The sequence below is a fragment of the Gymnogyps californianus genome, chromosome 3, assembly GCF_018139145.2.
Source record: "Gymnogyps californianus isolate 813 chromosome 3, ASM1813914v2, whole genome shotgun sequence".
NCBI lineage: Eukaryota > Metazoa > Chordata > Aves > Accipitriformes > Cathartidae > Gymnogyps > Gymnogyps californianus.
In genome coordinates, this window is record NC_059473.1 from 80,942,580 (window position 1) to 80,958,354 (window position 15,775).

The following is a 15,775-nucleotide window of genomic DNA, read 5'->3' on the forward strand; positions in this document are numbered from 1 at the left end:
GGAAAAGTAGTTCCCTCTCATTCTGCCATTAATTCCTTTCCATCAAGATAGTGTTCAAGGAGTAGCTTGAAAATCTATCAGACAAGCTCAAGGACAGAAATCAGCTGATCAAGAAATATGAAATAAGAATGAAGACTGATGAGATGTAAAAGGATATGCACGCACTCCAGAGAGAGATAATGCTCAGGCGTCTGTTCAAGTCTGAAGCGGCAGCCTATTCCTAAGCTTCCTCACAGAGAAAAGATTAAGATAAATGTGTGGAGACATTTTTAAAACTCTTGTCTTCTTTTATTATGTTTTATTCCAGCTGGTAAGAGAAAAATATAATTTGGTGATGAGGCAATGTTCATTGTGCTTTTATCACTGCTTACAAGGAAATGGAAAAATAGTTGATACTAAATGTTTTGACAGCTGAAACCAGCACAAGCGCTTGACTTATGAGAAGTAGGATAGCATAATTCTGCTGAAGGGTGGAAAAAGCAGGAAGTCCTAACATACAGAAAGTGGTACAAGTAAAGGTGAATCAAGTCCTTTAAAATGATAACCTATGATTCAATATTAGCAATTAGGGCAGTGAGCACAGTTTAATGTATATTTACACAATATTCACTGATACTCCAGACAGCTCAGTATAAGAAGCATCAGAGCTCATTAGTGGACCATTTTATCCAGGGTAGTTTATCTGCTTCACAGCTGATCCGTAAAGGTGAAGCATCATGCTAAGGCAGGTGTATCTCTTCCAGTTACGAACATAGGTCACTTAAGAGTAAACTGCTTTATGACAGACAGAGGTGTTCACAGCAAACAGACCTTACTACAAAGAGAAATACTTCAATGTGCAGAGAATAACTTGAAATCCAGTAAATCAGGTGGGAAATTATTGGATAAAAATATTTAAGGAGTTTAGCCTCCAATCTGTGTTTTCAGAAAAGATTCATGAAGACATAAATTTTTAAAATCATACATAAGAGACTCTAAAAAATATGATACAATCATTAGCAAACCCAGCTGAAGATTAATTTTGAAAGTCATGAATTGGAAGACCTATATAAATCAAACATATTTAGCATTTTTAAATGTATGAAACTGATTTTCTTCATATTGCCTATGCAGAAAGAGAAGTATCCTCCAGTTACTATCACATCAGATTTTGCAGAGACTAAAAATAAGAAACAGCTGTTTCATATACACATACTAATGGAAAAGGGACAATATGTGTCTGTGAAGTTGGTATACAACACTAAGAAATCAGCATGTTTCTTAGAAATGAAACAATGGTTTGCACCAACAGACAGAAATGAAAAGAAATTCCACTAATCGAGATTTTTCATTATATAGATCAGAAAATAATGTGTACTTAACAGCACCCCAAAAGGGAGTTGGCCCACTTTATTCCAGTCTTATTTTTCCTTCTAATTACATGTAAACTGTGAGTTTAACTGGGATTCTAAATCAAAGAAACAAGTAAAGGCAGAGGCATAAATGGCAGATATTGGAATGCAACAAGATGTCAGATGACACAAGACACTGCTAGCAGTGACACAAAGACACTGCCAGCTAGCATCAGAAACAGATCTGTTACTGTTGCCACAAGAGAAAAAATTGCTATATGTTTTCTCAGTTCACAGAAAAGTAATAGGCTTAGTGTCAAGCAGACTGGGCTTACCTATCAGTCATCAGCCTGTACAGCAAAGAAAGAAACTTTCAGAGACTAACTACCATAACTACTTAGATTCAACAATCACAACAAACAAGATTAAGAGGTTTTCATATATATGGAGAAATCACAGCTTACTATAATTCCCCATAAAGAATGACAATTAAAGAAAACACTGTGTACAACACATATGTTCATCCTATCCACAATGCAAAATCCGTAACACCCATATAAATAGATGAACCATCATTTTGGGGGGGACTACAAGAGGAAAATGACATAGAAAAGCCCTCCAGCTAACAAATAAATCTCTCTCCTAGTTTTTTGTCTTGTTGAGTATGCAAAGATTCCAGCTCTTTATATCTGGTTCTCAAATTGGAAGGAAAATCCAAAGCTCTTTCAAATAAAGGAAAAGACTAATAAAGATTTATATTACATTTTTTGCCCATTTACGCCTAATATGTTACTCTATGAAAGTCTTTTCAACAATTCTCTCACAAAGATTCTTGAACCTTTTACTAATTTCTTCATCTTTCCCTAAATGCGACCATACCACTAATTAATGGGTGAAATCCAAGTACCACAATAGAACTGTACTTTCCATTTTCAATGCACCAAGCTCTTACATTCCAACGCTGGAAGACATGGTAACACAATAAAATCACAAAACATTTGACACAAAAATGAGAGGTTTAAATCTAAAAATAAATATTCTACACTGAATACTCTGATGAGCTGTAATTACAAAACATCATATCATAAAAGACATGCTGAGTACTGCTCCAAACATAGATACACCTTATTATGAAACACATAGTAATTATTATGAAACACTGGTAGTTAAACATTCATTATGGAAGGATTGTTCTGAAATAGAAATCTTCTTAATAAGACACTCTAGGTGGAACCTATTAATTTAGTGACATACTGTCCAACAGTTTCACTACACCAGGACTGAAAAATACATCATCAGCTGTGTAATACCTAACTTACAATCTGTACTGAAAATACATAGCCAGCACTATGCTGCAAAGTCCTCTTCACTACCACACTTCAGTTAGCAGTATCTCTTTACATGACAGATACATTGTGAATTATATTCACAAAAGGCTCTTTTACTTTTGAATAATGTTCTTTTCTCTCCTTAGTATTCAGCAAGAGATTACATTCTTAACTTAGACCTGTTTCCATATATGAACTATAGTGTTAGAAAATGCTATCACATATTATTAAGTCATTCTGCATTAGGAATAAAATCTGTAGATAGTCTTACATAATCCTAGATCTTTTCTTTCTAAATGTGTTATCAATATTTGATTGTACAAGATAAGAGGTATTGAAAATCTCTAGATCTGAAGGCTGATATAAACTTAGGCATAAAAAAGGTATTTTATAAAACTCTATAAAAAACCAAACTCCTCTGCTCAGTATAAAATGTATTTCATATTGTTTTACAATTAAGATAATGCTTCCAAGTACATAAGGAATTTATGGTGCTGGTCACAAAAACAGACAAGTGAAAAAAAGTCCAGCAATACTGGTCTACTATGTGGCACTTCTGTTTAAAAATAGACATTCTTTCCAGTTCTGCTAGTGAGATCAAGTGACTGAATAGCTTAACAAAAAAAAAGGCTTCAAGAAAATGTATCTTTCCTACAAAATATGACAAGACACATTCTCAAAGTATAAGTAGGAACTCAGCCATACAACTCCTACTACCATTACTGGGAGCTGCCTGTCAAAAGCACTGTCCATTATGCTGAAAACGTCCTTCAGTGATAACAACAGGGTTAAAACTTTTGGACATACACATAAATATTTTACATGAGGTGCTTCACAAGATAACATTTGTGATTTATGCTCAACTGTGCTTTCAGAAGTATCTGTATCACAAGAACACCTCAGAAATGAGTTTACTCTCTGGTTATATAGTCCACTAAAATCTACTGTTCTTTCAAGAAACTTTCAACATAAGTCTGGCTCTTTAAAGCAGACTTTTAAAGAAGGCTCACAAGTGAAGTTATTCATTACAGAATATGCTTCAGTGTTATCTGTATTACTTCAATACCTCATGTACTTTACGTACAGGTGATCTTGCTAAATTACTTTTAAACTAGTTTCTAAAAATATTACCTCTCCCCTTAGTAGAGGAATGATGCAGCTTCTCCAAAATGAAGTAGATAGTATCAAAGAAAGATGGAGAACCCTGATATCAATTACAGCACAATAGGAAAAGAAAAATATGAAGATTCTACTGTGTACCACAGAATGAAATCATAAAAATCTTGAGGCTGAAGTGAGATTACGTTATCAAGTCAAACATAAAAAAAATCCGTGTTAAAGAGATAGAAGCCAATATAGTTTATATGTATTTGATTAAAAAAAAATATTTTAAAGTGACTACTAGGAGGAATCTGCAAAAGAGATTACATTTATACCCCTGGGAATCACTGATTTACTGTTCTGAATTCTTTTTTGCTGTCACAACAAATTTACAACATGTAAGACTACATTTCTGTGAGCATCTGGAGTCAGTCCTAATTACTTAAAGAGGAAAAGGTTAATATAATGGGAATTTTTGACAAAAGATTTTTTCCTACTTGTCTATGTTGAAGAAAACAAATAAAGAAGTGAGCCCTATATATCAAATCAATTTATAATTTAACAATTGTTGCATTGAGTTCCTTAACTCCGAAAGCTCAGCTAGACATGCTTCCAAATACATTCCAATCTGGGACTTTAAATTATGTGAGGTATCTCAGGGATTTTACCTAGCACACAATTAAAAACTAAATATTGTTACCCTACTTCTAAGATACTAATCTATATAAAGTAACTTGTTTTGTATCAGGTAGAGGCCCAATTCAGACATCTAGGATTAACATGGGCAGCTAAGTACTCAGTTTGAGATTAAGCACCATAGCATCAAATGAAATCAGGCTAACAAAATAAAATATGTCAACCCCTGTCTTTCTAAACACAGCATATATTGGGAAAAGACATTTCGTAAACTTTCTAGTGTCTCTAAACTTGTAAATAAAAGGAGAAAGCTAGCTAGCATACTCAAGACTTAGTGACATAACAAACTGGAGACTTAGTATGGCAGTGGAGAAAATTAATAGTGAGAACCCTCATCATTAATTATTCTGTACATCATGAAGTTAAAATATAAGAGTATGAAAGTAAGAAAATTTTTGTGACTTTTGACAATTATTAGTAAGAAAAAGATGATAACAATTGCCAAAAAAATCACAAAAGTTGACATGTTACCTGGCTATGACAAAGAGCACACAACTGACACCCAAGTAAGCCAGCAGAATATACATCCAGATATCAGGGGAGAGAGGATTCAGGAAGGAGAAGACGCCCGGGTTTGTACCATTGGGCTTGCGGTACAAAATACTTATTCCAAGAGTCATAAAGGGCTTGGAAAAGTCGATGACCTTCTCTCGAACATAGGTGATTGCCAATGGTGCAACTGCAAGGTCAGCTTTCTGTTAACAGAAATACAAAAAGAGAAACAGGCCATAAGTCAGAAGAAACAGGTTGAAGCAGACAATCAGATTAGGTAAAACAAACTTTACATGGAGGAGGTTTGTTCTTGTACTAGGTAAGCTGAAATTTAAAATCTCTTCTCCCTATAAGTAAGGAAACAGATTTATTCTACTTCCTGTTTGCTAAACTGACATAGTAGCATTTAGAGAAAATTAAAAGCAGTATTACAGGGATAGAAGCGAAGAAAAAGATTGCATCTTGCAGAAAACATGAACACCCATTATCATGTCTTCTAAAACTTTTTAAAATGTGCATATCAACATACGTCTTCTCTTTGTCACTCCTTCACTGTGCTTTTTAGAAGCTAATATATTTGTGAAGCAGATGTGAATATGCTTGTACAAGTGTAGGGAAAGGGCCAGGAAGCAGTTTTGTTTATCTTAGCATAAAAATATTGGTACAAAATGAAGAACATTTTAAAATGGGAAGTGCTACACCTGAAAGGTTGCTACAGGAGTAAGTTCTAACAAAGTACAACTGTTCTTACTAGTTTGCAGAAATCACTATGAAAGTTGTAGATAACAGACTATTAATCAATTGCAGCATTTAAAATGAAATCATACAATAGAACGTATTTTGTCAATTTACATTTAGTTTTAGTTATTATGGCAATAATTCATAGGAGATTAGTAAATGGTCTATACTAATTTTTATTCCAAACTTAATGGAAATCATAGTGACAAGAAATCTACAGCATCTACTTTTTAATCTCTTTCAAGAGCTCTTGAAAGACTACTGTGCATGTGTGTATGTGTACGTGTGTGTGCATGTACACGTACACATATGAAAGAGGGAAGTTCAGAGTGAGAAATTATACAGTACAAGACTTGGCAAGCTGTAAACTAAGAATTTCTTGTAAACGATACATAAAGATAGGTATGTAATGACAGAAATGGTATAGCTACCGTGAAATACTGTTATCCAAGTAACATGGCTGCAAATAACACCATTTTCAGAATGCCTCTTTCAAACCAAGATCCAGAGAGTTTATTCCCAATAAAATCCTATAAGTATACTTTATTTTGCTCAGATGGTATTGTGTATACTGTGTAACACTCAAAATCCAACACAATGTTATAGCATTTCAAAGTTCCCTTTTTTTGTTGTCTCACCTTCCACAAAGTTCTACTATAGTCTATTGTTGCTATGAGCATTTATTATGTCATTAGATCTACTCTAGTAAAGTACTTTTATGTTACAATGTGAAGTTCTGTTGGCACCGTTCATTTAATTTAGTAAGGGTTTACTAGTCAAAAATATGACGTACGCTTTATTTCCATTGGTATTCAGAACTTATAGATATTAATCAGACCAGCAAGCCTTTATTCCACAGCAGCTGTGTTTTCATGGATTGCATATTATTGATGATATTCCAGCTGATGCAGAAAGAAAACAGTAAAGTAAGAAACTAATTTGGATTAAAATTTATAGGTCAACTTGTAGAAGTTTGAGAAACATAACAACTCAAGCTATTAATTTGTAAGGCAACTAGCAGTCCTTACCCTAAGAGTCTGAAGCCAACTTGCTAGAGAGTGTCAGAAGATGCAGCTGCCCAAAGATAGAGAAAATATATCTTTTGGAAGGCTATTGGCAGTTATGAATTTTGGTCTTAAAACAGTAACAGAGCCTTAATGAATAACAAATCATTTCTTTTAACAAATACTATAGAAAATCCAACCCTTGGTCATTAGAGGAAAACAAAACCGTACACAAGTGAAAATAGGTTGTAACTATCTTCAGTGGAGCAAAGCTCTAGGGAAGTTGCAGATGAAGTTAGAAAAATAACCAAACAAGAAATAATGCATGTCTCATATGACAGAACAGGACAATCAGATATCCCAACCTGGGAGGCACAGATCCAAAATATAGGTCCATATCTTGATATCTCAAGATTTCTCCAGAGTTTTAGTAACTCTGTTTCAATATTCTTGAACTAGTATATCACCATAAGAACAAAAATTAAGCTTCTCAACAGAAATAAAATCCAGAGTCTTTACTGACCGAGAAAACAAAAAGCTGCTAGAATGACTGACATAAATATGTAATACTGCCACATGTAATCACTTTTGCTAATATATGTTATCTCCAAAATATTCAATTCTCTTGGTAATTCTTACTTGAAAGTAAGAGAAATAAGGGGCCAAGTTTCCAGAAGTGCAGTACCAGGGTCTCCTACACTCTTCTACAATGAAGAAATACAAACTAAAGAGAATTCTCTTTAGTTAATATCTCAGGATGAATTGGAGAGGAAAGGTGTAAAAATAGGATTTTATCAATCTACATTTATCAACATTAACAAATGAGTACATCTTAAAATGGCTTTCTGATAAGTTCCATAACAAAGAATATTTGTCTCACATGGCATGATGTATGATTCCATTTTTTAGAATGAATGTATGTATAATTCTATTTTTATAAAGGAAAAAAAGATTTATCTATCTGAAAGCATAATCCTAAACAGCACTTATTCTTGACCTTAGAATACTAGAAACGAAGGCCTTTTTATGACAGCATCCAAGGACTGAGGAGGATAAGCTAGTTGCTACAGAGAAAAATTCTGCACTAACTAAAGGTTACAATGGCAATTAGAAACAAGTAAGTCTGACAAGGACATTCCAACACAAGGCACAGTCCTGAGCAAAATAAGAGAGTTGTACAGCAACACAAACAGTAGCTGTACCATGTGATGAAGGAGCGCGCTGCAGACAATAATGCCAACGGCAGATGGCAGAGACTGGAGAAAAATACTCCTCACAATAAATTCTTACTTTAATTATGTCAAGTGTGAGAAAATCACAATCCTGCATTCATTCCACCATTCAAAGATATGGCATGATAAACTGGAGAATGGCAGTCGCATTCTGCATCCCTCTGGACAGTTTTTCACAGAGAGGTTCTCTAGCAAGGAAGAGAATGTCCAAGACAAGAGGGAGGAAGAAACAGAATTTATCATACTCTGCAGGACACTTTTCAAAGTCAACTGAACCATTGATAGTTCTTCCCACCCTGCTTTCTCAAAGTGCATCAGATATTTTGAACATTACTTTTAACCGTACATTCTCAATAGTACTTGATCTTCCATCTTCACCCTCCGTCTTAAAGAGTAATGATATTTTCTCCTTTCATACTAGCATAAGCACTCTCAGTATGGTCTGCTTTCTACATTACTGCATAACTCTGTGATCAGGGATTGCCAGACCTTCCCTTCTTTTTGTGCCATATGAGGACTGCACATACTCTCTTCACAGCCATGTAAAAGTTTTCCTCTCTTGCTGCCATGTGCAGTTGTAGGATGTTCACTCACCAACAAACAACTCAAGGTATACATGATTTATTTCTGCTACAAAAGCCCCTAAGGCATGCTGAAATCCTGCTCCTTTGCTGCTTCATTTATATTTTACTTCCAAGCAGCTAGTTGACTGACTACTTTACATAAAGTAACATTTAAAGAAAAAAGGAAGGACTTTTCTTTCAGTTGCACAGGGCTGAAATTTGGTACATAACCTCTAAGAAGACAAGTTTTAAAATTATACTGAATTCAATCTATGCATGCAACTACAAATAATTTCAGGAAGAAATCTGCACATAAATGTTGAGTACTGCATGCGCTATAGCATGTATAGTAAGTGGTATTTGCAGATATTGATATTTTGTATGTGAAAATTGTAAAATATAATGCAGAGAAACTGCCACATTAATTTTTGGGGAAATTGAACTTTGAAAGCATTCAATAGCTTCTACTAATAATGTTGGGGAAAGGAAAAACAAACACTGATTGAATTTTCTTTTGATGATCTTTTTCTGAAAAACTTTTGTCTCACTTATTTTATTCAAAGGAATTAAGAGTTTAAATACATTCTAGACATAGCAACCACAAAATGGTTAATATTTCTTTTTAATTAGACTCTACAACTACAGAATATTCCGCTATAATAATGGAGTTCTTTAGCCTATGTAAACGGAATCTTCTGGTAAGAATTTTGCTGCTAACATTTTGCATTGATTTAGCAACCATGAATATTTATATTAAAAATGCAGGGGGAATAATACAATCTATATCCATTCTCAGTGTTTTATACAGTCAGTCCGTACAATCATATTGTGATTGTATAATATACACAAAAGTATACACATACACTGAAAATGCATTTTAGTATTTTTACTTCTATATGGGCAGCAATGCACTTACCGCCTGTAACTATTTTTAAAAATAAAGGAAGCTACTTTTTAAAAAAGAAATATACATAAGGCTTCTTTTTAATCCACTATGTCTGCTTTTCAGCCTAAGACCCTAAGTCAATACGTAAACTTCTTCAGCCACCTCAAATTTTTAGGATTGTTAACCTGACAGCTGAATTTCAGTTACATTCCCTTTGGAGAAAATGCATCCCTAAGCTAAACTGAGGAAGGCTAATGCCCAGCTTTAATTCTTTAAACCCATCTAATGGGTCTTAATGCACAGAGAGCTTATGCATTATTCCTGTTCACAGAGGTGCATTTCCCTGCCACTGATTTGAAAAACTAAGATCTGTAGTTTGCCTTTAAGCTTGTGATCTATCTTGATCTGCCTTGTTCATGCTGCTACATTATAGAAAATGTTAAACCCTGTGAAAAGGTTTTGGTCTTGACACAAGATCTTCATTTCCTTTTGAAACCACTAGTACTTTATTAGGGTTTTATTACTATTTTTATTTTAACTAGCCACTTACATTATTTTGATATAAATTGGTTTCTGTGTTTTTCTACTACCTTTCACAGGATCATAGGACAATTCAGGTGCGAAGAGACATCAGGAGGTCTCTAGTCCGATCTCCTGTTCAAAGAAGGGTCATCTACATGATCAGACCAGGTTGCTCTGGGCTTTACCGAGTCAGTTTTGAAAACCTCCAAGGATGGAGACTACGTAACCTCTCTGGATAATCCGTTCCACTGCTCGTCTGTCCACATAGTGAAAAAGTTTCAACAGACAAGCAGTGGAACAGGATGTTTAGAGAGGTTATGCAGTTTCTGTCCTTGGAGGTTTTCAATTTATGACTGCCGTCTTTTGTCTTCCTGCCAGGCACCACTGTGAAAAGCCCGGATGGATCTTCTTGATAACCTCCTCACAGGTCCCAGAAAGTTGTTACCTTTGCCAAATGTAAGTAACATACCATAAAGTCCAAAACAAGTCCAGGCTAGATAGCTGAGTTTAGATGTCATGCCTTCTTATTTGTGGGATCCTGACTTGTATCATTTAAGATTAATTGCTAACAATATCATATATAGAATGAACTTTAGCAGTTGTTACTTTATTAACATAATAAAGTAATTTAACATAATAAAGTAGTATATGATGGCAGTCTCAATAGGTACTGGCTCAAGTTATACGTATGTTTCTAACTGCTGAGCTGCTTCTCAGTATTTAGTGTTCAGCAACAAAAAGTTATTGAAAGATAGGCAGTTTATTCAGATTAATTTTACCAACACTCAGTAATATTTCATAGCTGTTTCAGTTCTTTAGACATCCTTCTGTCAGCATGGCTAATACTTTTCTTGGCAAAGTCTTGAACAGCTATGGTAACTAATGGTTGTGTCAACTACAAGCCCTCAAGTCTTTAGAGGAGGGTCCTGATCTAGTAACCACCAAGATCATCTCCCTAGAGATCCAGATTGCCAAAAAAAAAAAAAAAGCAAAAGGTTCTGCAGAGGAAATTTGCCTACTGCCCACTACTACAGAAACAACTTGCTACATTAATTCAACTAGACAAAAACATTTGGAATTCTTCGTACAATGGCTTTTAAACAGGATGGAGTATATCTTTTGATCAACATAGCAGTGTCTAGAACTGACTTTCAGTATTGTTTTTTGTTTGCTCCTTTGTTATTCTCTGAATGTGTAGTCAAGGAAAAATACTAGTACTAAAATCATCAGGAACTCCGTAATTAGTTAGTTTACATTATTTCCTCTTATTCAAGGTGAGTAGAACTAGGAATTTTTCTAGTCCATTCTCATTTAGCTATGCCAGCATGGATTAGATTTAATAGCTGAATAGATGTAACATGAGTACCCATTCAAAATAGTCACAAAGTTTCTGTTGATTTATAGGACGCTGTTTCACTAAAGTATTTTGCACCAACTTTGTTTTAATCAACAGTTATACAAATTGTATGTAAGAGGACTAGAGGCAGTGGACCATGAAACTACACTTAGCAGGAAGATGGATGACAATAAATTACAATAATAAAATCTCAGCCTTAATTCTTATTACTTCACTCCAGTAGAGTTTTCCACAAAGGACTCTTCCAATGATTAGAAGAGCAAGACTCACGTACCCTCAGAAAGGGCAAACTGGCAAAGACAATATTTACAAGACAGAGTAGATATTGCGGCTCAGGGTTCAGGAAAGGGAGACGCCCCCCTTAAAAAAAAAAGAAAAAAATTATAAGCGTACTTAAATTAAAATGTTACAGTTCTTCTTGACAGTTATCACACTATTTTTTTCCAAAATTGTATTTTTGTACCAGAGATGGTTACTAAACATGAAAATTACTGGACACCATGCTCCAGTGCAGCTTCCTGAAATAAAATACAGATGTAACATTGATTCCTTGTTTGTAGCTAGCATTTTTAGCGTCATACTTTCCAGATTTACTGCAACTCCCTGGAAGTGTTTTTTTCCAGTTGTTAACCAGCTGTGTCACTTAAACTTTCAGTTACTGCACTCAGGACAAAAAAATCCCACCCTTTTAATTTTGATGTAAATTCTGTTCTCAAATATATTAATTTCTATCAAATTGTTTCAGTGAATTCATTTTGTCATGCAATCAAGTTTGACTTGTGTCAAATTTGACTTGCTCCCCCGTTTCTATATCACTCTGTCATCTGCAATTTTTTACAAGGGAATCAAAATGATTAATAACGTTTTTGCATAATGTTTGGATGGGAGTAGATCACTGCAGGATATACTACCTCTTACTGATTAACAGTTCTCAATTGACAACCTTTTGAAATCTATCATTTCATCAGGCTAATAAATTAATGGGATAAAACCCATTAATATGGACAAAATCAACCACCTGTACACTCATCCCCTCCAGCTGTATTTTGATGCAGCCATCACAATGACTAGACTTTATTTTTAAAAGAATCCACACACTGAAATTCTCAATGAATCATTAAATTCCAGTGTCTTAGGCTTTAATTAAAATTGATCATTATTATAAACAATAACAAAAAATGGTCTTTTTAAAGAACGCCATCATATATGAAATAAAAACAGAAGTGTTTTTATATTGTGTGTATTCTTAAAACATTGTATAACATGCAATGGTTCACATGTGCCATAATTATAAAAGAATGGCTAATATGGTACATATTTTATTACCCAAAAATATTGTCACAAATCTAAGGAAGAAAAATATTAACAATGTTTTTATGCACTAGATCCTAATTTAGTTCTGTTCTGCCTAGGGTATATGTAAGCTAACTCATTTGAAAAACTTGTTACATTTATTTAAATTCAATAAAGCTTATCCAAGCGCTAGGCATTATTTAAATACTGAAGATACCAGGATAAACTTATTAACAATCAGCTTTAATAAAAATAAAATGCAGATCCCAAGGATGAAATCTGTGGTAGTTGAGTTAAAGTGTTTCTGATATTTATAAGATGAAATCTATGAAACACTTAAAAATGTCATTACTGTTATAATTTATTCCTTGTATTATGTGAAGTTCTGCTTCATTCTGGAAGACAAGGATCAATAGAAGGGTACAGATACATAATGAATAAGAACACACAATATAACAAGAAAAAACATTGATCAGCATGACAGGCAGATGTAGACAAATTCCTAGCCTAACTGCTGCCCAATTAGAAAGTGGATAGATAGTTAAATAACAACATTTATGTATGACACTAAATTATTCAAAGTAGAAAGACAACGGAAGAATTGCTCTGTGTCAACTTGCATAAAAAGAAGTGGAAGACAGTAAATAAAATGAGCTCAGAAGAAGAAACAAGGAAATGGTTCTTCACATTAAGTGTAATTAAGCTGTAAAACTCCTTGCTTCCGAGACCTGTGGATGCCAAAACTTTAAATGTTTTCAAATAATTGAAGAAATTAATGAATACTATTTTATACAATAAAAACCCTATCTTATAGTTCAGTAAGACCCTATCCACAAACTCACTGCTGATGGGGTAAATATCACTACATTCTGTTCACCCTCATACAATTTTCTTGACATTTATTGTTGGCTAAGAAGGAAGTCAGCATACTGGGCAAAATAAGCTTTTACTGTGAACAGCTATAAGGAGGGGAGGGGGGTGCACATGCACGTAGGCACAGTTTTGCATCAATAAATAGTTACATCTCTTACCTACTATTATAAAACTATGAAGGGCACACTGCATCTTCATACAAGTGTGTTTTTTGCATCCAATTAAGTTTCAAATTTCAGTCATACCTTCTCACTTAAACGTGTTTCTTCACATATTTTGAAGAGGGAGCAATAGCTCACAGAAAATTATGGACTTGTTAAGTTTATTTTCAAAAAAAGATTTCGCATTAACTTTTACACTATAATCCATGACATTTTAGCTGAACTTCATGCATTAAATGGAGGGGATTACAGGCCATGCATGTCTGCACAAAGCGGGGTGTGTTTAAGGTGAGACAGAGAGAGAGACTATGCAGGGTTCTTTCTGGATCTGAATAAGAAAGGCCTGAAAACAAATGGCTTAATAAATCATCTATTTTAATAAGAGATAATAAAAAGAGGAATATAGATGCCAAATAAATCTCACATCCCTTCTGATGCAGAGAGCCCTGCTTATGTGCAGCAGTGGACAGATCCCAGATGGATCTTCCCCTGGCATGCTGTGCAGATCCTGTCTGTGGAGAGGCTCCTCCTTCCTCCCATGCCATGGTGCCTTTTATTTTGTGTAAAGAATAGAATCATATCTCTTCTCCTGACAGGCTGGAGTGTTATCACTGTCATAGCTACAAAGGTCTCAATGCAATGCATTACTGTGAACAAGTCCTTCAGACAACTAGAAGAACCCTTACGGTCCCAGGTCTTTGTCCTTATGGGGGACTTTACTACCCCAATATCTGCTGGAAGGACAACACAGCAGGGCACAAGCAATCCGGGAGGTTGCTAGAGTGTAGTGATGATAACTTCCGGACACAAGTGATGAAGTAAGTAACAAAGGGTGATGCTCTGCTGAACCTCACAAACAAGGATAAACGGGTCCGGGATGTGAAGACTGGCAGTGGTCTTGCCTGCAGTGACCAAGAGATAGTGGAGTTCAGGATCCTGAAGGGAGGCAACATGGAATAAAGTAGGATTATAATCCTGGACTTCATGAGAACAGACTTTGGCCTTTTCAGGGACCTGTTTGGAGGAATCCCATGGGCAACGACTGGAGGGAAGAGTGGACCTGGAGAGCTGGTTCATTTTCAAGGATGAGGATGACCTCCTCCAAGCTCAAAAACCATCTATCCCTACATTCAGGCAGTCAAGAACAGATGGCAGGAGGCCTGCATGAACAAGGAGCTCCTGACAAAACTTAGACATAAGGAAGAATACCAGAGGTGGAAGCAGGAACAGGTGACCCAGAAGAAATAGAGCAACACTGTCCAGGAATGCAGAGAGAGGGTTAGGATAGCCAAAGCCTATCTGGAGTCGAATCTGGTAAGCAATGTCAAGGGCAAGAAGAGCTACTACAAGTACATAAGCAACAAAAGGAAGACTAGAGAAAATGTGGAACTGCTGCTGAATAGGGCAGGGAACCTGGTGGTAAAGGACATGGAGAAGGCCGAGGTACTCAATGTATGCTTCATGTCAATCTTTACTGGTAAGACTGGTCATCAGAAATCCCAGGTCTCTGAGACTACGGGGCAAGTGTGGAGCAAGGAAGACTTAACCCTCAGTGGAGGAGGATCAAGTGAAGGAACATGTAAACAAACTGCACATACACAAGTCCATGGGACCTGATGGGATGCACCCATGAGTGCTGAGGGAGCTGGCTAATGTCAGCCAATCTCAGTTATCTTTCAAAGGTTGTGGAGATCAGGGGAGGTTCCCGAGGACTGAAAGAAAAAAAAGTCACTCCTGTCTTCAAGAGAGGCTATTCAGTGTCAAATGAATTCCTGGGAAAATGATGGAGCAAATCCTGAAAGTCATACTAAGGACAAGAAGATAACTGAACATTATCAGTGTGGATTTATAAAGGGGTAATCTTGTCTGACCAATCTGATAGCTTCCTACAATGAAATGACTGGCTTTGGTGGATGAGTAGAGAGCAGTGAATGTTGTTTATCTGAACTTTAGCAAGGTTCTCAACACCGTCTTCTATAACAACCTCAGAGACAAACTGATGAAGTACAGACTAGATAAGTGGACGATGGTTTAATGAAAACTGGCTGAGCTGTTGGACTGAAGGGCTGTGATTAGCAACATGAAGACCAGCTGGAGATCACTCACTAGTGGTGTACTCCAGGGGTCACCACCAGCACGAATACTGTTTAACATATTCATTAATGAGCGGGATGAGGGGACAGAGTGCACCTTCAGCA

The 15,775-nt window shown here is 35.6% G+C and overlaps 1 protein-coding gene across 1 annotated transcript in view; it reads right to left on the reverse strand.

Moving 5' to 3' along the window:
* The window catches only part of GRIK2 (glutamate ionotropic receptor kainate type subunit 2), a 429,675-nt gene that overhangs the window by 143,328 nt on the left and 270,572 nt on the right, over nucleotides 1-15,775 (reverse strand). The window contains exon 11 of the mRNA XM_050895229.1: nucleotides 4,928-5,151. Within this exon, the coding sequence (XP_050751186.1) occupies nucleotides 4,928-5,151 (224 nt within the window). The remainder of the gene's footprint in view (nucleotides 1-4,927; nucleotides 5,152-15,775) is intronic.